Below are 24,658 nucleotides of genomic sequence, written 5' to 3' on the forward strand. Positions count from 1 at the left end.
AACCTTTTTCTCTTGTGTAGCTCATTTAAAATTTTAGAAGATAAGTAGTGAAAAAATCCAATGGGAATTACCTTGCTGAGTTTCAGACTTATTTGAAACCCATGACTCCTTTTTTCCTTCTGATTTCTCCCTTTTGGGTGTCTGTCCTACGTTTGTGTCATCATTGTTTTGGAAGCTCATAACATGCTGTCTGGTTTCACAGGTCCATAGATGTAGAATAATTTTGCCCCAGAATGATTCACACAATAGATCTGACTATAACTGACTTAAATGATTAAGATCTTAAGATCTGGGACTTTGAGTTAAGGCTATTTAGATGAGAGGTTTGGACTTAGAGTTGATACTATAATTGTTAAGACCTCTTGGGATGTTGGGATGGGATGGACTATATTCTGCACATGGGAAGGACATGAATTTGAAGGGACCAGCGAACGGACTGTTACAGGTTGAATCGTGTCTCCCAAAAAGATACAATGAAGTCCTAACACTTGGTATCTGTAAATGTGACCTTATTTGGCAACAGTGTCTTTCAGATGTAATCAGATTAAGATGACATCATACTGGATTAGAGAGGGCCCCAGTCCAATATTAGTGTCTTTAAGAAGAGGGAGATATGTGTGCAGACATAGAGTGAAGATGGCCAGGTGCAGTCAGAGATAAAGCTTGGAATGATGCTGCCACAAGCCAAGGAATGTCTGGGATTACTAGAAACTGGAAGCAGCAAGGAAGGATTCTCACACAGAGGTTTTGTAAGGAACCTGGCCTTGCCAATACCTTGATTTTGCACTTCCGGCCTCCAGAACTGTGTGAATAAATTTCTGTCGTTTCAAGCCACCCAGATTGTGGCACTTTGTTATGGCAATCCTGAGAAAGTAATACTAATTCAAGTCTGGCAGAATGGTTTGCTAAATAACTATTTGTTGAATTGAATGGCAATTAAAACCTAAGTTAGAATATGAGTGAAGTGTTCTGCCCCTTTTGGGGATGTCTCATTACCACCAGCTTAACACTCATTAGTGACTAAATGGAGAAAACATTTTCCTTTTGTTTCTCCCTAATGTCCCCAGAAGCACAGAGGAGAGATAAATCATACTATGGCTCCTTTGAGCACTAAAATGGTATAAAAACACTTTTTCCACAAGACACACATGCAAAGGATTTTTCAGATAATGAAAATAATAAAAACTATGAAATAAATTATAATGAATAATGTATTTAAAAGTTACTCTAAGAAAGATAGTCAATTACATAGAATTGGTTTTAAGATTCACTTTTATATTTTTACCTTTTTTGTAAGTATTACAATAATAAGAGTAATTAATACAGAAAAATCATCCAATCATGTCTTCACCGTGCTAATTCAGATGGATGGCAAAGCAGGTTTATAAACATGTCTCCACCATTAGCTGCTGAACAAAAGGAAGCCCGTGAAAGTTGTGTCATCATCCTCATCTGCAAACAAGCCATTAAACCTCTCGCCTCCCGTCACCTGCATCCACACCTCGTCCCCAAGCTTCAGCTGCAGTACAATGCCGCTGGAGGCCTGGTCCTCAGAGCTGATGTAACCATCCTTGGTGTGCAGCATTTTTACCCCATTTTTGACTAAAGATACCTGTACATTTCTGGAGAAAACAGTGATATGGTAGGTGAAGTAATAGACCCCGGCAATGTGGCAAATGAATTTTCCCGTAGCTATGTCATAATGGTTGAATTCATTATACAAGATCCTGTCAAATTTAATGGGTACATCTGAAGAGGGAAACTTGCTCAGCACAGTGAGCCCCACAGTGAAAGCACTTTTTGGCAGGACTGGAATCTCACCGGTTTTCCCTTTTTCTCCTCGATCCCCTTTCCAGCCTCTCAATCCCCGGACTCCTGGCTCACCCTGAGGTCCTAGGGGCCCAGCATCTCCCTTGGGACCAGGCTTTCCACTGGGGCCTATGGGGCCAGGTAAACCAGTTGGGCCCGACGGTCCACTGTTGCCCTTTAGCCCTTCTGGACCAATGGGACCCACATCACCTTTCTCCCCCTTTTGCCCTTGAGGACCAGTCTCTCCTCTGAGGCCTTTCTGCCCCATGGCGCCAACAAGGCCCTTGGGCCCATGTTTCCCTGGGGGTCCTCTGGAGCCTGGATCTCCTTTGATGCCTTTTGCTTCAACTTTTCCATCTGCTCCTAGGTAGGGAAAGAGAGAGCAAAGGAAGAAATGATTTGTGAAACATACCTTGTGAAAGCAACTTTGGCTTTTCTACTATGGAGTATGTAAGTCTGATAAAACAGTGTACAGTTTCAGCGTATGCTCAGGTTTGAAAATCCATTCACTCCTAAATTGTGCACCTGCACATGCACCCACACAAAACACTGCTAAACTAGTGTCAGACCTCACATTAGAAAGCACACCTCTTTTTTAATGTTCAATGATCTCTGAACTTTTTATTGGCCTCCTACCCCAACAAGGGTTCCCCACTTCTACTGCCTTTAATGCCTCAGAACTTTGGTGTCGTCGACCTTAAACACCACGTTGCAATCCACAGTCCTGCGGGTGGTGGTCTTTTGGATGGTTTGCATGGAGTGGCTGTTGCTCAGGGCATCACCAAAACTGAAGTCCTCCCCTTTTTCCAGGAGGCAGTCTCAGCCTGCCGCTTGACCTTGATGTTCAGCAGGGCCTCGTACTCCTGGGCCTGGTGCTGTCCCTCTGCCCAGGTCTGGATCAGCTCTGAATCCAGGTGCAGAAGGATCCCTTTGAGCTTTTTCATCTGCATGGCATAGCGTGTCTCCACCTCCCACAGACTGCACTCCAAGTTGGCCTTCAGTTTCTCATCAAGCTCAGGTCACTCTCCAAGGACTCAATTGTTTATCTCAGGTCTATGAGTGTCATCTCAGCAGCTCCTATCTCAGCGGTCTGCCAGGGGACCACCGTGGTGCTCCCCTCAATCTGCTGGGACCAGTGCTTGGTTAGATCCTCTGTGTTCTTCTGAGCTAGCTCTTCATATTCGGCCCAGATATCCACCATGATCTTGCTGAGGTCCTGAGATTTAAGGGCATCCAACTCCACGGTCAACCCAGAGTTGGCAGTCTGGTTTCGTAGACCATTTCCTTCCTCTTCATGGTTCTTCTTCATGAAGAGCAGATCCTCCCTGAGAGCCTTGATCTCTGTCTCCAGCTGCAGCCGAGTGATATTGGTGTCATCAGTGACTTTTCGGAGCCCAATGATGTCATCCTCCACAGGCTGGCACATGGCCAGCTCTATCTCATACTTGACTTTGAAGTCATGAGCAGCGAGATGGGCTTTGTTAATCTGCAGAACAATGCAACATTGTCCACAGAACTTGCAAAGATCTGAGCCTTCAAGGTCTTCAATGGTCTTGAAATAGTGCCCCCAGTCTCTGACCTGGGCTCCCTTCCTCTCCATGTGTCCCCAAATTTAGCTCTCCAGTCTCCGATTATCCACCTCCAGGCTTCTCACTCTCTCCAGGTTGGAGACTAGGTAGTCACTTAGGGATTGCATAGTATCCTTCATGCTCTCGACGCTGCCTATGCCCGCCAGATGCCTGGCCATCCCTGCAACCAGGCCCCCAGATCCCCAGCTGCCCCACATACCAGTGAAGTGGGACACAGAGATCTGTGAGCCTGAGCTCCCCATGCCTAAAAGACACTGACCGTGCTCCTGGCCAGCCAGACCCAGTGGCTGGGCAATGGCATGGTGCCCAGGGTCCTGTAGTTTGTGGAGAAGCTGGAGCAAGTGCTGAAGCACATATTGTTTAGGAAGGAAGGTGAGAGGCTGAGACTCAGGTTCAAGCAGCAGTGAGTCTGAAAGTACAACTCTTTACCTTAAAAGTCTACTATATATTTGACCACTAAACAATGCTGCCTTGAGGAAACACATCTTTGGAATAGAGAGAACAGCAAAGGGCAGATCACCATATTTTTCCATGTATAACATGCACCCACGTTTTTGTGCGCATTATACATGGGATTATTATACCCATGGTATCTAATCATTATACTCATGTATAATGTGCATCCTTATTTTTCCTCAAAAAATTTGGGCAAAAAAAAAGTGTACATTATACATGGTAAAATACAGGTAACTCAGGGGACTTTCAGTGAACTGACAATTATGTGACATCCCCAAAAAAGCTCCTCATGGGAATGAACAATAACTAAAGTCTTCAGTGTGGCATTCACCACTGTCCAGCCTGGCCTGTCCATTGTGCCAACTATCTCGCACTATTTGTTACTCAGCTCGGTGCTTCCCCGTTTCCTTCGCCTTGATTGACAAGTAGTGGTTATGAGCATGGACTCTGAAGTTAAACACCAGAATTCAATCCTCTCTCCACCACTTAGACACAGTGGGATGTTAGGCAAACTGACTAGCCACTGACACCTCTTTTTTCTCCTCCTCCATAATATTGGGATAATAATATTACTTCATTTATAGGCTGTTGTACTAAGTGAATCAATACATGAAAATCACTTGGAACAACCTAGCACAAAATGAGTGTTGCATGTTTGCCATCATGACCATTCTCCATTCCCATCAGTCACAATTGCCAACAGTCCCCCCTTCCCTTCACTCCCAACTCAAGTGCCACCCTCTCCATGTAGTGCTGCCAGACTCACTGAGTCAAAATTCAGTGTCATTCCTCAATGTCACACACTAACTAAGGTTCAGCAAACAATATCCCATGGACCAAATCTAGCCTCCTGTCTGATTTGGTATGTCCCACAAGCTAAGAATTGTTTACATCTTTACATAGTCACAAATATTCTGCAATACATGAAAATTATGTAAAATTCAGATTTCAGTTTTCACAGAGATTTTTCTGGAACACTTCCCCACTTATTTACACAGAGTGTACAGCAGATTTTTGCTACAATGTCAGAGTTGAATCAGGTGACAGAGAGAGGCCATGTGGCTTGCAAAGCTGAAAATTTTTTCTTTCTGGCTCTTTACAGAAAAAAATTTGCTGATCTCTGCACTGAATTATGAGCTTCTAGAGAGCAAGAACTCTGTTCCCTGTATTGTTGGGTCATTCCCACAGCCTAGTAAAGTACTTGTCCTTGGTAAGAACTTAATAATTATTGCTAAATCATTGATAGTTCAGAGTTAGTGCATGGTAAAATGGAACACAATTTCTGACCTTGTTCTCCTTTTTCTCCATTCATTCCATCCTTCCCTGGACCACCAGGATGTCCTGGTTCTCCTAAGTAGAAAAGAAAAAAAAAAAACAGACAAAAGTTGAAGTTCCAATTTTTGTAGGCATTTGTCTGAATCAGTGACCCCCAGCCCCAAAACACACAGCCCCTCCAGATGTGCCGGTGGAGAGAGGCAGGTGGGAGCGAGCAGCAAGAGTGCTGAGTTGTGTAAAAGATGTGAATTATAAAATGAATTGAGTGAACATCCCAATCACTCAGCTCCAAGAAGGCAGGGCAAGAAGCATGTGCACAGAATATTACCATTGTGTTTCCTCACGTGAGGAGAGCTCAGGCATGATAAAACATCGAAGGTGTTGGGGGGCTTTCTCACTTCTGCTCCTTTTCTGTGTTCCTTTTCACGTTTAAAATTTTTTTTCAGTGACAGTTTACATTTAATACTATTTTGTATTAGTTTCAGGTGTACAGCATGATGGTTTGATAATCACATACTTTACAAAGTTTTCCCCCAATATTTCAAGTACCCACCTGGCAGCTTATATAGTTATTACAATATTACTGACTCTATTCCCTATGCTGCATTTTACATCCTCATGAATATTTTGTAATTACCAACTTGTACTTCTCAATCCCTTCACCTTTTTCACCCTGTCTCCCAACCCCACCTGCTCTGGCAGTCATCATCAGTCTGTTTTCTTTTTCAAATGAGTCTGTTTCAGTTTTGTTTGTTCACTTATTTTGTTCTTTAGATTCCACATATAACTGGAATCATATGGTATTTGTCTTTCTCTGACTGGTTTATTTCACTTAGCATAAGATCCTCTAGATTCATCTGTCCTAACTGGTAAGATTTTATGTTTTTGTATGACCCAGTAACATTCCATTGTATATATGCACCACAACTTTTTTATCCAACAGTCTATTGACTGGCACTTGGGTTACTTCCATACCTTGGCTATTGTAAATAATGCTGCAATGAACATAGGGGTGCATATATTCTTTCAAATTAGTGTTTTGGATTTCTTCAGATAATATACCTCCAAGTGGAATCGCTAGGTCATAAAGAAGCTTCATTTTAAATTTTTTAAGTCCTCACCTGAGGACACTCTCATTGATTTTAGAGAGAGAGGAAGGGAGGAGGGAAAGAGAGAGAGAAACATCAATGCAAGAGAGAAACATTGATCTGTTGCCTCTTATTCATATCCCAGCGAAGGACGGAACCTGCAACCTATACAGGTGCCCTGATTGGGAATCGAACCCATGACATTTCAATTTACTGGATGACACTCAAACCAACTGAGCCATACTGGCCAGGGCTCCATTTTTAATTTTTGAGGACCCTCTGTACTGCATCCTTACCAACAGTGCATGAGAGTTCCCTTTTCTATACATCTTCACCAACACTTAACTATTTGTGGATTTATTGATGATAGACAATCTCTTGGTCCCTCTTTGCCTTCTGCCACCTCTATGGTGTAAATGTTCTTATGTTTCATGTTGTCATATAGGTCCCTTAAACTATTCTCACTTTTAAAAATTGTTTCTTCTTCTTGCTGCTCCGATTGGGTGTTTCTGTTACCTTGTCTTCTAAATTGCTGACTGGATCTTCTGCTTAATCTAATCTGCTGTTGATTTCTTTTAGTGTATTTTTCATTTCAAATATCGTATTCTCCATTTTTAAACTAGTTTTTCTATAGCTTTCATTTCTCTCTCTTTCATAATTTTTTTAAAAGATTTTATTTATTTTTAGAGAGAGGGGAAGAGAGAGAGAAAGAAAGAGAGAGAAACATCAATGTATGGTTGCCTCTTACATGCCACCCACTGGGGACCTGGCCCATGCAACCCAGGCATGTGCCCTGACTGGGAATCGAACTAGCAAACCTTTGGTTTACAGGCCGGCACTCAATTCCTGAGTCACCCCAGCTGGGGCTCTCTTTTTATGTTTACTATCTCTCTGTTTAAGTTCTCACTGAATTTGTCTATTCTTCCACTAAGTTTCTCGAACACCCTTATAACCTTGTTCTGAACTATGTTTCTGGTTGCTTGTATCTTCTCTCCATTTCACTTAGTTCTTTTTATGAGTATTTCTCCTGTTCTTTTATTTGGGGCATGTTTCTTTGCCTCCTCATTTTGGTTGCCTCCCTGTAATTGTTTCTGTGTATTAGGTAGATCTGCTATGCCTCCCTGTCTTGGTATGGTGGCCTCATGTAGTGTCTTGTGGGCTAGTGGTGCTATCTCCCTGATCACCTGAGCTAGGTGCTCCAGGAATGTCCTTCGTGTGTGCTATGTGAAACCTGCCGTTGTAATTGAGTCCTGTTTGCTGTTGACTGGTCCTTGGGTGGGATGGTTCTTGAACTGGCTGTCTGTGAGGATTGACTCCAACCGCAATGTAAAGCTCCTGTGTGGGGACTGACCTTATAAAGTGGAAGTTGCCTCAGAAGGGTCTGGTGCCTGCTGAGATCTCCCTTTGGGTGTTAAGTGGGTGTTAACGCCACTTGTGGAGTTAATTGGGTTGTGCTTTGATATGGTTTGAATCCGCCACTACATGTATTTGTTCTGGGGCCTCTTGGAAGGGACTTTGGTGCAGTTCAATATCAGACATTTCCTGTCACTGGCCCTGGGTTACCTGTTTAGAGCTACAAAGTGATCCACAGTTTGTGGCTGCCTCTGCTGGGCTTGGGTGTGTGTGAGCCAACCTGTACACCAAGGCAGGCTCCCACCAGCAAGGAGCCTAGCAGTAGGTCAGCAAGAGAACCAAGGCATTCTCACATCTGCCTCTGCTTGTTGCTGCCTATTACACTCAGTCCCTGAAAGAGGCTCTGGTGGGATACAAGTCGGGTAAGGTAAGTTCTCAGTGAGTGACCTGGTAGGCACGAGCAGTGTTCACCATATTAACCCAGAATCAAACTCGGTGCCTGTGCTGGGACTGGGGCCACTCAGCAAAAGTTGCTGGGTGCCTGTGGACCTTCGTGGGAGGCAGCGTCTCAGGCAGTCCTCAGGGTGTAGCCAGCAGAGTTCATCAGGTCCCAAAAGGCCAAGATTTGGCCACATGAAGGGAGGGCTCTGCACAGGAACAGTACCACGAGTTGGGCATGAGAGTGAATAATGGCCCTGCCCTAGAGCCACGCAACCCAGTCTCTCCCTCCTTGAGAACCTTCCAAGGGAGTCTGCACTGAGGGCCCAAGCTGACCACAGCCAGATGACTCCTCTTCAGGGTGTGAATTTAGCAGGGTGGGGCCCCTGGAAGTGGGGAGGGTGGGGCCAGTGGGTCCCCTGAGGGGGTGCCTCAGGGGTCAGGCAGGTGCAAGAGAAATTGCCCCCACCTCAGAGCCACACAGCTCGTCTCTGACACCCCCCAGAGTTTGCCCTCAAGAGCCCTCCAAGAAAGTCTACACCATGGACCCAGGCAGCTGAGCTCTCCACAGGAAGTGTGGAGGGTAGCGCCAGTGCATTCCTCCAGGCTGATGCAGTGCTGAGAGGAGTGCTTGGCCCAGGAAAGATGGCTTCTGTGGGCGTTGTGGGACAGGGACTCAGCACAGGGACTCTGGTGACTGTCCCTTTAGCTCTCCCTGGGAGCCACATATCCAGTCTCTCCTCACATGACTTTGGTCTACTCTGATACACACTTCCTTTGCTGGAGCCCAGGGTGTGAGGCTGTGAAGGCAATTTGGTGCATTGGCCCTTTAAGGGGGTGCTTGTGCCTCTAGCGGACTTTCATCTCTCCCTGGCAGACAGAATCCCTGCTGATTTTAACAGCCAGATGTTATGTGAGCACCTCTTCTCAGCTCTGGTGCTCTGGGCTGGGGAACCCAGCATTGGGTTAGGCCCCGCACTCCTCAGGGAGGACATGTGAGGCTAAGATATACCTTCAGATTTTCAACTGTTGCATGTTGGTGCTGGGCCAGCCTTTCTCTTGTCTCCATCCTTCCTACCAGTCTCAATGTGGCTTTTTTTCTGTAAATCCTTGGTTATAAGACACATTCAGCAAGTTCAGCTGGTTATTCAGTTCCGCTGTTCCGTAACTGAGATGTAACTTCCACCTACTCGGCTGTCTCTTGGCTCTCCTTTCTCCTTTTCTATCGCTGTGTGGAGAGTAGGGGCAGAGGTTTATTAGCCTACTACCAAAACACAGATGACTATGGTTACACGACATGACTGGGGATGGAGGGGAGGCTTCTGGAAGGATCTCTCTAGTGCTTTAGAGTGATAGTCCATGTCACTGACCAAACTGGCATGGCAGACCCCATTGGGAACACCAAGGGAGTTGGGTTTTGCTGAACACACACAAGTTCTTATTCGGGGAGCAGGCTTCCCTGAGCTGCAACTTCCCCTGCTGGAAGCAGGCCGGAAGTGGCCGCACGCCTGACAGCAGAAGAGCTCCCGGGGACATGGTTCACCCTAGACTCTGGCTTCCGCATAGCCGCACATAACCCAGATTTCACGCCCACTGACCCAGCTGTGGGGCGACAGGGACAGGAAGGGCCAGTTTCCTGGTCCTGACAAAGGACTGACGTGCATATTTATATCGCTGATGTCTGGTCCCCTAGGACTCGAGGCAGGGGAGTCTCTGAGCAGTAATCACCCCTGCATTTACTTCCCCCTTCTCCCTCCCTCTCCACTCCCTTTATCGGCTCGCTCCAGAGGTATAATTCTTCTCCTCCTTACTTCTTTTTTGTTTTCCTGCTTAACTCTTAATTCTCCCATTCTCTAGAACAGTGGCCTCCAAATCACAAAGAGTAGACATGTCCTTAACTAATATTCATTTATGTGTTCCTAAATTACATGCAGATAATGTTCTAAAAATGTGTTAATTATAAAACATACACAAAAACACATTTAGAAGGAGTAAGATAAAAAGTTTATTTTTAGTGCTAGAAGTAGAAACATATAAGTATATATATAGCATGTATGAACTATGTATAAAACATATATATAAGCTTGAAAAAAGTATGTAAAACTTGAAAGAATGGATACCATTGAGGAGGGAGAAAAAGTTAATAGGGGAGAGACAGAGAAATTTGGTGTTGGATATGTGAGCATTTGTCTCTATTTGTCTACTTATCTATCTCCTGTGTATATTAAATATTTTCAAATAAAAAATTAAAATTCCACATATTTGGCAATAAAACACACACACACTCTTGGGTCAGAGAGGAGATGAGAACCCAAAGGCGAGACTATCACCTCACCCCACCAGAAATGCGCTGAGCTGCAGAAATGTTGCCTTGAGATTGGAGCAAAGTATACACGGAGACTTTTAGAGAAAGCTGGAACATTACCCTGGGAATGTGAGGTCACAACTAATGTCTGACTTTCAACTGGAAGACTAAAGAAGCAGACAGCTAGAGCAAGGCCCTACCCAGCACTGCAAGGCTGCAAAGCTGCCGATGGTCCAGGAGGTTGTATTTTGAACAGGGCAGCTGAGGGCATCATGGTAGGAAGCTTGAAGAGGAAACGCTTGGACTTGGAGGAGAAAGAGGACGATGAAATGTGCGACCTGGGCCCAGCAGGCCTGAGAAGCTACCAGCAAGCCCTGCTCCACGTCTCCCTAAACCAGCAATTTTCAACCGATGTGCCGTAAGAAATTTTTAAACATGCCATACCTAACTATTTAGTCAGGGCAGTGGCCCTTTTTCCCTTAGAATGTCAAATAAAAAAATGACAACAGATAATACAATAATAGCCTGTGTAAATGCCCTGTTTTGAACCATAAATATTTAGGTCATATATTAGAGTTGCATCTTCTTGGTCATGTCACAATAAGGTTGCATCTGATTGGTTTATTCTTGGTACCAGAAACCCTTGTATAAAAATACATGCACCTAATTTTTTAAAAAGTAACTTTGAAACAAAAAGGGTAGGTAATTACTATTATTTATTTTTTTGTGAATCGATCAAAATTATACATTTTGTCAGATTGGCAAAAAGTATATTTTTTGGTGTGCCTCAGAATTTTAGTAATTATTTTATGCATGCCATGAGATTAAAAATGTTGAAAATTGCTGCCCTAGACAAAGTCCAGTAAAGCCTGGGCCCCCCAGCACCCAGCCTCCGCAGGCATGTCCTCGCCCACAGCACGCACCCCTCCAAGCTCCAGCCCATGCTCTGCCTGGCTCCCAACCTGTCCCCTGTGCCCCTCACCCTGGACGAGGAGCACTTTTCCTTGTTGACCCCCATTGGCTCTATTCTCAGGGATCTGAGAAACTTCCATGGACGAGGCTGAGACCCCTCAGAATGCAGTGGCTCCTCCAGGCCCCCAGAACGAAGTGCTGCCCCAGCCCAATCCAGCCTTCTTTGAAGTTCTGAGCTCACGGTACCTGAGGGGCTCAGGGTAGGATGACTTTTCCTGGATGTTAGCACATCCGCAGTGAGGAAGGAGCCTGCTCCGGCCCCACCAGAGCCTCTTTTCATCCTCTTCTGTGCTCCAGGGTCCTGGGAGTGAAATGGACTAGACCACGTCATGGAAATCATCCTGGGATCCTAAAATGTGGATGGAGGCAGGCTGACAGGTGCCCCTTCCACATCTCAGCCTCATTGGACCAGATCCCTGGATAAAACTCTGTGTGTGTGTGTTTTGGTGAGGGTTGTAAGCAGTAACTATGGATTCCTTTCTTCCCGTTTCAGTGCCCCACAAACTCTGCAGTATGTGTGTGCCTGGGTACTGTAGCCGTGTGTGAACATGCGTCTTTTGCAATCAGTTTATCTCTTCCAAATGCTTTAACAAGACTCCGGATTTCTGGGAGTCTGATCGCCCACTTCCACATTTCCTTTGCCTTCCCTTCTAGTCTCTACTCTCCTTGAGACCAGTGGGGCCTCATGGAAGATAAGCCGGGCCTGTCAAAGGATGACAGGTCCATGCTGCCTGGTTGCTATGGAAACCTAAGCCCTGCCTTTTGTACCTCTAAGGAGCGGGAGAGGCTGACCCCCTTCCCAAATGCTGAACCTCATGTCCTTATCAGGACCTGAGTCCCATCAGCCTTTTGATTCGTAACCAGGCTGGACCACATGCAATATGGGGTAAAAACCAAACTGCTCTGTGCCGCATTATTTAAAAGAAAGGTGGACTTTGTGGTTGTTTTATTGGGGCGGGCAGGAAGATGATTACTTGTAATTTTTATTTTTAATGTAGTATTTTGGAAGAGCACCCCGACCGGTATGGCTCAGTTGGTTGGGCATTATCCCACAAAGTGAAAGGCTGCAGTTTCGATTACTGGCCAAGGAACATGCCTGGGTTGTGGGTTCGGTCCTCGGTTGGCGCATGTACAAGAGGAAACCAATCGATGTTTCTCTCTCACGTCAATGTTTCTCTCCCTCTCTCTCTCCCTCTTTCCCTCTCTCTAAAAATAAATAGATAAAATTTTAAAAAATATTTTGGAAGAGCAAAAAGAAGAAGACAAGGAAGAGAAAGAAGCAGCCGCCGCCAAATGAAGCGGCCCAAATGGCAGAGCAAAGCAGACAGCGGCATGAGGAGCGCCACTGCTTTACTGCCTTTGGGGTCCGGCAGGGCACAGGTCCCAAGCTGTGCAGGCTGGGTGGGTGCCTCCGGAGGGCCAGGCTGGGAATGTTTTGTAAGGGCTAGCCTCCCAAAAACCGCTGCCAAGCAAAGGGACGCCAACAGCAAGGTGGTATGTGAAGAAACTGGGGCGGGGCGGGGCGGGGGGGTTCAAATGCAGTGAGGCAATGAGTACATTGCCCACTTCAAGAAATGGTGCAGAAGGGGGTCCATAAAGAACCCCAAAAAAATCTCATAAGAGAAAAGCAAGCATCGAGTCATCTTCCTCAGAGGGCACTAATGCCAGATTTCAATAGCAGTGACTAAGTTATTTTTTAAAAATATTTTTTTAATTTATTTTTAGAGAGGGGAAGGGAGAGGGGGAGAGAGGTAGAGAAACATCCTTGTGTGGTTGCCTCCCGAGAACCCTCTACTGGGGGCCTGGCCCACAACCCAGGCATGTGCCCTGACTGGGAATCAAACTGGTGACCCTTTGGTTCACAGTCCAGCGCTCAATCCACCGAGCCACAGCAGCCAGAGCTAATGAATATCTTCTTGCACCTCTTCTCTTCCCAGCCCCTTCTATAGAGTCAAGAGCGGTCCTTGCAGTGAAGAAGGAGAGTGGAAGTGAAAGGTGGAGGAATGGTGAAGACACGGGTATAGCCTGAGTGGGCAGTCTCTCTCTCTCTCTCTCTCTCTCTCTCTCTCTCTCTCTCTCTCTCGTACAAGTGGGAGAGTAGAAGAAAGGATTTCATGAAGATTGAGGTGTTGCCATGAACTTAGACTGAGCTTTTTACAACCCAGAAATGACAGGTCTAATACCTGAAAGTGACATAGACTTCCTGGAGAGACAGTCAAGTAGGAGAGCCCGCAGAGCAGGTTTGCAGGGTGATGATTGAAGAGAAACGGCATCGCTTCCCCTCTGCTTCAGGCAGCCCACCCGATGAATGCCCCGGACCACCCAGCGCCAGGAGTGGGAAAGAGAAACAACTGGATTTTCATTCATCTGCACAGCAGACTTCCTGTACTAAATATTTGTTCTAATACTTGTTTTTCCAAACCTAACAGAAGCTTTTTAAAAATCCATATTCCAACAGCATTTGCTGGCAAATAATTAATTTTATTCATCCTGCAATTGCCTTCTGAGTATTATTTCAATCATTTTAATATAGACAGAAGACTATATAATCTTCTGATATGATTAATAAGCATCAGAAAAGCCTTCTAAATGTTTATCATTAAATTTGGAGAAGTTTTTCTAGTGCAACACTGAATGCATTGCTGAGAAAAAATGACAGTGGTTTGTGTTCACATTGCACACAGAGTCCTGAAATATCTTATTAATTGAGGTTCTTCCTATTCATAACTGCTATCTCGTGGTTCAATTTATAGTTAGGATGAGGTTCCCTTTAATGACTGTACATGTAAACTCATATGCCCTAAGTCTTAATAATTTCTAGGTTTTACAGACTTTCTTGTCAGGTCTGACTAGTGCGTTGTTTTCCCCTGGTAATGTGCTGTTGCAGAGTTCACACTGAGACTAGAGATGACAGCTCTGCTACTTTCATGTGAGTCTTCAATGCTTGTCTTACCAAGTCCACCATCGATCTTCACTTTCTTGACTGGAGTAATTTAGGCACCCATGTGTTTGCGATAGTTCGATAGTATAATGTGAAGGTCCCCTGGGCGGGGCACACGTAGCTGCAACACACCACATTACTCCGAAGCCGGTTGATGACCGTGCGCAGGCTCCTAGCCCATCTGTTTGTACTGTGGGGGTCCCGCTCTTCCCACAGGACAATTTTAGTCCTTGAATGATACGTGTCCCTCCGCAAATGGACCCAGTGAGGTCACTCATACCAATTCATATACAGTCATCCCTCAGAGATTTTGCCGGTTCAGTTGCAGACCACTGCGATAAAGCAGGTATAATAAAGCAAAACATTATTTTGTTAGTACGGGGTTTTTCCTTCAACTGGTCAAAAGCACAACTGTGAAGCACAATAAAATGAGGTATGCGTGTATTAAGTAGTATAAAAGCTCATTTTTTTCTTACCCTAAATTTGTCTTTTAAGATGTCAATAGAGTTTTTGATGTTTTCTTCCTGAACCCAGAGGGATCATTCTGCTAATGGTCAAACCAGGGCTCAAGAACCCCATTCAACAACCAAGTCTGATAAAGTTCCCCTGTGAAGCCATCCCGTCCAGTGCTTTTGTTGATGTTGTTGGGGGGTTTTAGATCACTGCTTCAATTTCACGAGGTGTGATCTGTCTATTTAGATTCTCCGATTCTTCCTGATTGAGTTTTGAAAGAGTGTATGTTTCTAGGAATTTATCCATTTCATCCAGGTTGTCCAGTTTGTTGGCATACAGTTGTTCACAATATTTTCTTATAGTTCTTTGTATTGCTTTGGTATCAGTTGTTATTTCTATTCTTTCAGTTCTGATTTTATTTATTTGGGTCCTCTCTCTTTTTTTCTTCATGAATCTGGTTAAAGATTTGTCAATCTTGTTTATCTTTTCAAAGAACCATTGATCTTTTCTCATTGATCTTTTGTTTCATTTTTTTTAGACTCTATTTCATTTATATCTGCTCTGATTTTTATTATTTCCTTCTGTCTACTCACTTTGGGCTTTGTTGTTCTTTCTCAAGTTCCTTTTATGTAGCTAGTAACAATGTTTTATCAGCTATATCTCCCCAGGCAAGGGTAACAAAAGAAAAAATAAACAAATGGCACTAAATGAAACTAAAAAGTTTTCTCATAGCAAAGAAAAACAACAAAATAAAAAGACAACGCACAGAATAGGGGAGAATATTTCCCCAATACATCTGATAAGGGGTTAATATCCAACACTTATAAAGAACTGACACAACTCAATACCAAAAAAACCCAAACAACCCAATTAAAAAGTTGGGCAAGGGACCTGAATAGTCACTTCTCCAAAGAGGACATACAGAGGGCCAGTGGAAATGTGAAAAGATCATCTCACACCGACAGAGTGGCTATCATCAATAAATTAACAAACAATAAGTGCTGGTGAGGATGTGGGGAAAGGGGAACCCTTTTGCACAGTTGGTGGGAATGCAGACTGGTGCAGCCACTGTGGAAAGCAGTATGGAGATACCTCAAAAAATTAAAAATGGATCTGCCTTTTGATCCAGCAATCCTACTTCTGGAAATATATCTGAAGGAACTCAAAACACTAATTTGAAAAAATATAGGTAACCCTATGTTCATTGCAGCATTATTTGCAATTGCCAAGATACAGAAGCAGCCCAAGTGCCCATAAGTAGATAAGTGTATAAAACAGCTATGGGACATTTTCGCAATGGAATGCTACTCGGCCATAAAAAAAGGAAGAAAATTTTATCCCTGCAACAGTGTGGATGGACCTGGAGAACATTATGCTAAGTGAAATAAGCCAGTCAGAGAAAGATAAATACCATGTGGTTTCACTCATATATGGAATCTAATGCACAAAATGAACTAATAAGCAAAACAGAGACAGACTCATAGATAAAGAGCAGACTGACTGCTAAGTTGGGGGAGGGTGGGGAGTACAGGGATTGAGCAAAAATGAAAAAGGACTCATGGACATGAACAACAGTGTGGTGATTGTAGGGTAGGTGTAGGAGGTATAAGGGGAATAAATGGGAAAGGAAAAAAATACAACAAAAATACTTTTTAAAAAAACCAAGTCTTTCAGTTGGTGTTATGAAAACTGCTCCTGCCCTGGCCAGTGTGGCTCAGTTGTTGGGCATGATTCTGCGAAGCTAAAGACCACTGGTTTGATTCCCTGGGCAGCGTGCACACCTGGGCTGCAGGTTTGGTCCCTGGTTGGAGCACGTATAAGAGGCAACCAATCAATGTTTCTCTCTCACATCAATATTTATTTCCCTCTCTTTCTACCTCCCTTCCCCTTTCTCTAAAAATAAATGAATAAAACCTTTAAAAGGAAAAGAAGGAAAAAGAAAACCACTCCCACATCGTGGCTTTTGCAAATCTCCTTTCCTGGGGCTGGATCCTGTCCCCAAATCCCCTAAACATGTGGCAGGTTCCAACATGTGGCATAGATCCCTGAGTAACAGCCGTATACCCATTTTTTGCGTTCTCTGTCAGTGCACGTGTCATCTGCCTTCCAGCATGGCAAGGTACTGGCTCTTCTCCAGCACTGCAGCTGGTGCTCTCTGCCAAACACTTAGCAATCAGGTCTCTCTAAAAGCCCCATTTGCCAAAGATCTGCCATATCTGTCACCTGAGGCAGGAAGATCTATACCATCATATATTCCTGAAAATGGCCCTATAGTAGCAGAGATGATGGTCAACAAGGGGTTTCCCCACTAGATGAGCAAATCCATGAGGATGGAGCTCCCGTCAGCCTTGCCCTGTGCTGTACCCCAGCATTTAGCCCAGAGTCTGGCATGGGGCAGGCCTTCAATAGTATTTGCTGAGTGGTGGGTGAATGATGAGTAGGTGATGACCACACAGGTGATGCCCATGCAGGTGATGAATGGAAAGTGAGGAAAAAGGAATGGAGGGATAAATGGAACAGCAGCTAAAGGCCACCAGGGGTTAAGTACCTGCATCCCCTTTGTCACCCTTTGCTCCATCTCGTCCATCTCTTCCAGGCAAACCATTGTGACCGGGATTCCCAGGGACACCAGGGTGCCCTTGCCGGCATGTGTCCTGTGAGTTCACATTCCCTACGCAGATTCCAGTGGCAAGCAGGAGCCACCAGATCCTCATGGTTCAGGTGACAGAGCTGAAGAAAGAGGGAAACACAGGCCAAAAGGAAAACCTTCGTCTCTGGGACCATGGACACAGCCTCTGTCCTTGCCATGGGAAACAGACCCAGCCCTGGTGACACCTGGACAGAATGGGCAGGGTAGAAGCTGGTAGCAGACCAAGCTGCTTATGATCAGAAGGACATTGTCCTTGGAAAGGACACGTGTGACTGGGACCATTTTAATGGTGAGCAATCAAGAGAAACCAAGTTCCACACCAGGACACTTCCATTTACCATTTTACTTTGGGCAAACCAGTTTTCAGAGCCTTAGAATATACTAGTGCTTACTTATCTCACAATGCTGCTGTAAAAACTAAATTTGATCACCATGTGCATGACACCACATTATAAATAGTAAAGCAAACATAGAATTAGCCTTTGACCCAGCAATCCTGCTTCTGAGTATATTTGCAAAAAGAAAATTGAAAGCAGGGTCTCTAGCAGATAGTTCTACATCCATGTTCATAATAGCATTACTCAATGATAGTCAAAAGGTGAAAGCAACTCGTGTCTACTGAGCAATAAACATATAAACAAAACTCAGCATATCTATAACATGGGATATTATCTGGCCTTCAAGGGGAAGGAAATTCTGACACATGCTACACCATGGATAAACCCTGAAGACATTATGTTAGGTTACACATCAATGTGGGTGTACTTAATGCCACTGAACTGTCCACTTAAAAGTAATCAAAATGGTAAGTTTTATGTATATTTTAGCACAATAAAAATTAAATTAAATTTTAAAATATTAAAGTGTTCCAAGTGGTCCCACCGTGATTAGATATGTTCTTTGAGTTAAGGTTTCGTTTCCATGGGAGGCCCCTGTGAAAAAGGACGCACACTCACGCACATGGGCCCACAGTTTGAGAGGCACACTTCCAAGTCATCCCTCCAAGTTATTGATTTGCCTTCCAACCTCATCAGAAGCTAAGATAATGCTGGTTGATGAGATAAGGGCTGAGATCTGGAGGAATGTTCTAGACAAAAAGAACAATGCAAGTAAGGCCCAGCAGTAGTGTGAACACTCGGGATGCGTAGGACCACCTGACCAAGTCAAGTCAGCCCTGGACGGGGCCCCTAGCACCCTGTTCCTCTTGTCGTGGCACCAGAGTAAGGGGGTTACATTTGTTTATGTAATTGTATAACGAAAAATCTGGCTCACCATCTGACTATATTTTCCTCATTCTTGTATTCCCAGTACTCAGTGTTAATCCTAGAATCTCAAGATGAATAAATATGTGTTGAGTGGAATGAACATATCATGGCAGATATCCAGGATTTTAACAAATAATAACATAAGGCTACAGTAACTGGTCAGAAGCCAGAGCCTCTGCTGAAGGCAACGGAAGTCTGCACAGCCATTTAGAAAGTTAAAGAGAAAGGACATCCATATTGAAGGCCTAGCGGTCTCATCCCCCAAATTCGTCTCAAAAATCCAAAGTTTGTGTGCCAAAGGTATTAACCCCAGCATTATCTATAATAGTAAAAAAGTACATACTACATAATGTATAACAATAAGTGGTTAAGAAAGTGCACTATTATAAACTACTGAAATGATTATGAAGGTCATGTAGAAATATGTAAAAGATATATGTTGTGTTGAACTTTTTCAAACCAGACTAAAATGCCATGCACATAATGAATGCACCCATATAATCATATAGGCATATTGACAAAAGCTAGAAGCAAGTAGATCCAATTGAATGTGGAGCTTTGGAATGGTGGGATTATGGGTTTTTTCCTTTTGAAAAAAATGCTTTTTTACAGTGTCTATAAACATCTTTCTCTCTATATATTTATTTCATACACACACACACCCCCCAGATAGACTGTCATGGAAAAAAATTATATCGCCATCTTCTGGAAGCCTGTAAATGTCACAGGGCATGAGGCAAATCAGAGTATTTTTGGAAAAGGAAATACAGATGTTTCCCTTTGAAGTCACAAACATATGCCATTTCAGGAAATTGTGTTGATTTTTCTTAGAGCCAAATTCCATAAATAATTTACATCAGCCTCTTTTGTTTGACTCAGAAGGGGCCAGTAATAGTCAAATCTAAATTGCACAGACCAACCTTTCAGATTTATACAGGGTCTGGCGCAAAAAGAAAGGCCCCCTTTTCATTACAAAATCTTTTATTACAAAATCATAAGCATGTAATTCTGTAACATAACAATATCACACTCAAGCACACCATATGATATTTTTCAGTGAGATATTCAAATCAAAACTATAAATTATTACATCCATATTGTTACCCTTCCAACCACACTTAAGCAGGCGTTACTTCTGCTGGACCCTGTATTTTCTTTTTTCCTTTTTAATTTTTTTTCAAAATGTGTTACCATTGTGACCATAATAAAAAGCTTACAAGATAATAACGATATCAAATTGTAATAAACTCTATTTTGTTCTCCAGCTAGAAAAGAGCTAAGATGAAAGCAAACACTGTTCTTCTTGAATTCACTCACGAGTTTTTGCATAGACAGAGATTGTAGCTAGCTTGCCTAACCTGTAGAAAACATTCAGCATTCGGTTTTGAATAATTGAATATATACTTGTCACCCAAACAAGCAGTGAAACAAGTCGTAGCACCCTATCTAATAACAAAATGTAGAAGAGGGACAGGAGGGTTTGCATTGAGGCATGCGGTGGAATTTATATTAATATGTTACTTCAGAAAATAACACAATGACATTTGTGCTCTCACAAAGCCGTGGGTCGGACCCTGTTTCGTGAGTTCCACCAGTTCCTTCACTTGACTTTCATTGTCTGATATCGCTACAAAATGCATCAGGGAGCTAGGACCACAGTCCGTGCCCCAGCCCTCCCTCCCTCCCTTTCCCTCCCTCCCTCCCTTCCCCTCCTCTCTCCAGGGGATCACTGCCTTGCCCGCCCCATCTGTCTCTTCTTCACACTGAACCTAGCTAAGGGTCATTTATCAGTCACCAAATAAGATTACAGCTTTTTGAAGACAGTGATGGCATCTTTCCACTTTCTTAGTTTCAGTACCTCACAGTCAAATATTTGTTGAATGATTGAACGAATAAATGAATGAGTGGAAAGATGGAAGGAAAGAAGGAAAGAAGGAGGGAAGGAAGGTTATTCTGGTTCTAACTGTGTGCAGGTCATCACTTGGGGAGGTGACTGGCTATTAAATCTAATCCTCGTCAATGCCCTGGTGAGGATCACTAGTTTCTCCCATACCCCTTCTCACCTTCTCACATGGAAACAGGAGTTTTAGTTGGCATGTGGCTGCCCACAGTAAAATACATTTCTCAGCCTCCGTTGCAGCCTAGATACTACTGTGAAACTAGATTTTAGCCAGTGAGAAGCGAGCAAATGGAACACGTGCAGCGTTTGGGGCTTAATGGGAGAGGGTGTGTCCTCCCTTGCCCCTCCCCCTCCCTAGGGCTGGGGTGCACATGGGATGGTGAGCCACCTTGGACTCCTCAAAGGAGAGCAATGCTTTGGAGACAGAAAAATCCTGGTCTGATGACTCCCCAGACCAGACCCCTCCCACTAGGCCACCTTTGACATTAGAAATGTACCATTAACTTAACTAAGCTACCATTAGGCGGGGTCTTTTATACACAGCTAAGCCTACATCTTAACTTAGGCAAGGCTCCCGCTGTGGAACGTGAGGGACGCTTGTGGACTCCCATAGTCAGTCAGCCCAATAGCCAGAGTACACAACCCTTCAGGTCATGTATTGGATTGGCCAAAAAGTTCCTTCAGGTTTTCTTCCATAAGACGGCTCCAGTAGTGTTTATTTTTCTTTCATTTCATTCTAAACAACTTTGTTAGAATGTATTGTGACAGCTGTCACATCAGCATGCATTTAAAAAAACTAATCAAAATTGGTGAATTTTTGTGTAGCCATTTTAATATTGAAGATGGCTATCTTCAATATGAAGAATATATGAAGATTTAATATTGAAGATTTAATATTGAATATTGAAATGTTGCATAATATGCAACATTTTCAGCATATTATGCTTTATTACTTCAAGAAAAGTAAAAACACAATTGAAATGCAAAAAAAGATTTGTGCAGTGTATGGAGAAGACGGTGCTGTGACTGATCGAACGTGTCAGAAGTGGTTTGCGAAGTTTCGTGCTGGAGATTTCTTGCTGGACGATGCTACATACAGTCAGGTAGACCAGTTGTAATTGACAGTGATCAAATCAAGATGATAATTGAGAACAATCAACATCGCACCATGTGGGAGATAACTGACATATTCGAAATATCCAAGTCAATAAAGTTATTGGTGAAAATGAAAAATGTGTCTTTTATGGAAAAAGTTGTCCGGACTTTTTGGCCAATCCAATATTAAAAACTGGCAATCATCGCTGCTTTGAACAGATCAATACAGTCAGTGTGAATGCTTAAGAGACCCTGGGAAGAGGCTGTGAGTTTATAAATGTGACATACTATTGTGGTTAGGGCCAAAGGGATGCAGACTACGAATGACCCTGGTGACTGTTTTTTTTTAGTCCCAAATAAAATAGGCTCACTCTTATTTAACTTCTTATTTCTGGGTTGTTTCTCCTCTGCTTGACCTGTGTTTCTTCTTCACTACTGAATTTCTTGATAAAAGGTTACTCTGCCCCCCAAGGACATGATGCCCCTAATTTATGGCCAAGGTAAAGGGTTTCTTCCATTCCTCAAGATTCTTACTTCCCACAATACTAAGATTTCATAAAGACTTGCCAGAACCATGCGGAGCGATCTTTATGGTCTCCAAACCTCTGAACCCCTGCCTCTTTGTGCAGGGGATGAACTAATCCCCACACATCCCTCCCACATCTGAGAGTTTAAGAATCTAAAAATCCCTAAATTGCCTTCATTGAATACATTTTCTTCCACATGCTCTATACATTGTACACTTCAGGTATTTCTTCTTCAACATACATTGAAGGGCTTTTTCAAAAACTACAGTGTAAATTAGTCATAAATATAAACACATACAATTAAAATGTGTGCTAAATAATCTGCAAGCTTCTCTAGATAGCTCTCTAGAAAGATCTGCTCATTCTATGGCTCTGCGGCTCTGTGGTTTCATGCCTTCTTCCAGCCCATTTGCAGTTTTCAAAATCTGCTTTTATCTCTTATTTAGCCTCTTCCTCAAAAATTAATTTTGGAATCGACTTACTCCTTTCCTAACTGAAACTCTGCAAACATCTGCCTACTTTGCAAATAATTGAGCAGGATTGTCACACATTGATAATTAAAGAAAAGTTTCAGACTCCAATACCTTAAATTGAATTTAAAGAAATTGTTTCTTAATGTACTTACCTGCCCCCCAGGGCTGCGGGCTGCACCCAGGTACTGTGCAAACCAGGACCCAAAGGCAAACTAAATAAAATCACTCCTTCCTGACATACAATTCCCTGGTGGATGTATCTGCAAAACAGCAGGAAGGGGCGGGAACAGAGAGACACACATGTCTAGGCAGAGCGTCAAAATTGTAGCCACGCTTGAGTCAGGTAGCACCCTCCACCAGCTCCGCTGAGTTTCGAAAAACTAGCTCTTTTTTCCCCAGTCCCTTTTAATGAAATGAGAGAAGGCAAGGTCACATTCAAGTGGAGTCTGGAGGACATCCCCAAGGCAGGCGGTAGGCTTCCTTCCATAAAGTGATGTTTGTGCCTTTCAGCAGCCTCTCTGTTGTCTTCGGGTCATTCTGGGGCAAGAGGACAAAACTGAAAACACCGTGCCAGGTCTCATTTGGAATCCAGACTATCAGAGCTGATATCATGTAACTAGATCTCTCAAACTTCTGTGAAGCTCTTTTAATTTTAGGCGTTTGTGTACATAAGGATTTAATGCCATTGCCTTCTCTCTCCCCTACTCTCTCACACATACACAACCCCTGCCTACCTGCCACTGAGGAAAATATGGGGAAACTTCTCAATGCCATGTAATACTGATTCTTATCTTTCCCAATAAGCACCTACTAACACTGACTTCTAACTTAAAAATGGCATCAGAAGGACAAATGTATCTGAGGTCATTTCTCAGAGGCACTGCGGGCTGGGTTGCAGGATATGCAGGCGCAGGCCAAGTCCCGCTCAAACTAGGGTAACACGACCCCTGCTCTCAGCACGCCTCCCTCAGTTTCCTCGTCTGTACAATAGGCCGGGCAGTGGCAGGAGTTAGGTCAGTAAACTAAGCCAGTTTCTCCTCCACCACCCACAGTTGCCTTGCCCTCTTGATCGCTGAATCCGCCCGGGTACCTCAGTCCTTTCTCAGCGGGAGCGTCAGTAGCCTTTGCCCTGCAGATGCTTGCTTCCCCCTCTGCTTTGGCTGTGCCTCCTCTGCCCTACCTCTTCCCACACCCAACTCTCCCTCCCAAGCCTCTTCTCCTCTTCCTCTGCCTGTGCACTCTTCGGGGTGTTCCTCCTGCTGCCTGCCATCTGGCTCAGCTCCATTCCCATGGTTCACTTCTGTGACTGGCAGGACCTTGTCCAGTCTCCACTGCCAGCCCTGGCCTCCCTCTTGGGCCTCACTCTGTTCATCTCACTAACCACTAGACAGACTCGTCATGAAACCAACACGAAACTCCTGCCCCTGCCCCTCCATGTGGTATTTTCTGTATCTGTGTGTGGCACTAGCACCCACTGGCCACCCCAAGGAAGAACTTGGGAACCACCATCTCCTCCCAACATCTGGTGGCCGACTGAGGCCCGCTGTTACCACTGAGCATCCTTCACGTCCAGCCTCCTCTCCTTTCCTCCTGCCTCCTAAATCACCTCCCTGCCTCTGGTTTCCAACCCACACTTTTTGGTCACTGGATTGAGCACCTAAGCATGTTTGGCTACAACATTCCTTGCCTCAAAGTCTTAGCCTACAAAACGAAATCCCAGTGTCTCATCGTGGTCCACAAGTCTTTTGCGATTCATCTTCCAACACTTTGGTCTCACACAATTTGTAACATCCCTGGCCAGCAACACATTGGCCCTGCTGTGAAGGGGTAACCCTGCGGGGTCCCGCTGGGGCCTGGCCTTCTGTACGCTGCCTTCTCACCCCAGTTCCTGAGGAAGGGGTTCTGTCTCCTGAAGTCCTTCTATACCTTGTACACTCCCATGTGGCACAGTTCACACTGTTTTACTTGTGCCTTGTGTTTATCTTCCCTCTTCGACCGCAAGCTCCTTTGGAGGATTCAAACACTTCAGCTTGCCTTTCCAGCCAGGGCATAGGGAAAGTGGCTCATAT

The 24,658-nt window shown here is 44.1% G+C and overlaps 1 protein-coding gene and 2 pseudogenes across 1 annotated transcript; 1 reads left to right on the top strand and 2 right to left on the bottom strand.

The window, feature by feature from the left end:
• Positions 1-1,349: 1,349 nt before the first annotated feature.
• C1QTNF9 (C1q and TNF related 9) lies at positions 1,350-22,803 on the bottom strand. Its single transcript, XM_054577073.1, has 4 exons — positions 22,742-22,803; positions 17,228-17,409; positions 5,142-5,204; positions 1,350-2,172 (listed from the first exon to the last, which is right to left on the bottom strand). Exons 2-4 carry the CDS (start codon positions 17,391-17,393, stop codon positions 1,403-1,405), a joined length of 999 nt encoding a protein of 332 aa, XP_054433048.1. The 5' UTR covers positions 17,394-17,409; positions 22,742-22,803; the 3' UTR covers positions 1,350-1,402.
• LOC129073428 (keratin, type I cytoskeletal 18-like) lies at positions 2,476-3,789 on the bottom strand (annotated as a pseudogene).
• LOC129073429 (SERTA domain-containing protein 3-like) lies at positions 10,583-11,638 on the top strand (annotated as a pseudogene).
• Positions 22,804-24,658: the final 1,855 nt, after the last annotated feature.

The sequence above is a fragment of the Pteronotus mesoamericanus genome, unplaced genomic scaffold (genome assembly GCF_021234165.1).
Source record: "Pteronotus mesoamericanus isolate MK-2021 breed Mesoamerican mustached bat unplaced genomic scaffold, CSHL_Meso_final contig_41, whole genome shotgun sequence".
Taxonomy (NCBI): Eukaryota; Metazoa; Chordata; class Mammalia; order Chiroptera; family Mormoopidae; genus Pteronotus; species Pteronotus mesoamericanus.

Excerpts from the sequence above, each read along its gene's own strand:
- C1QTNF9 (XM_054577073.1), bottom strand. The coding sequence starts at position 17,393 with ATGAGGATCTGGTGGCTCCTGCTTGCCACTGGAATCTGCGTAGGGAAT. Across the intron at positions 5,205-17,227 it reads GGGTGACAAAGGGGATGCAG|GAGAACCAGGACATCCTGGT; the intron begins GTACTTAACCCC and ends TTTTCTACTTAG. Across the intron at positions 2,173-5,141 it reads TGGAGAAAAAGGAGAACAAG|GAGCAGATGGAAAAGTTGAA; the intron begins GTCAGAAATTGT and ends TTCCCTACCTAG.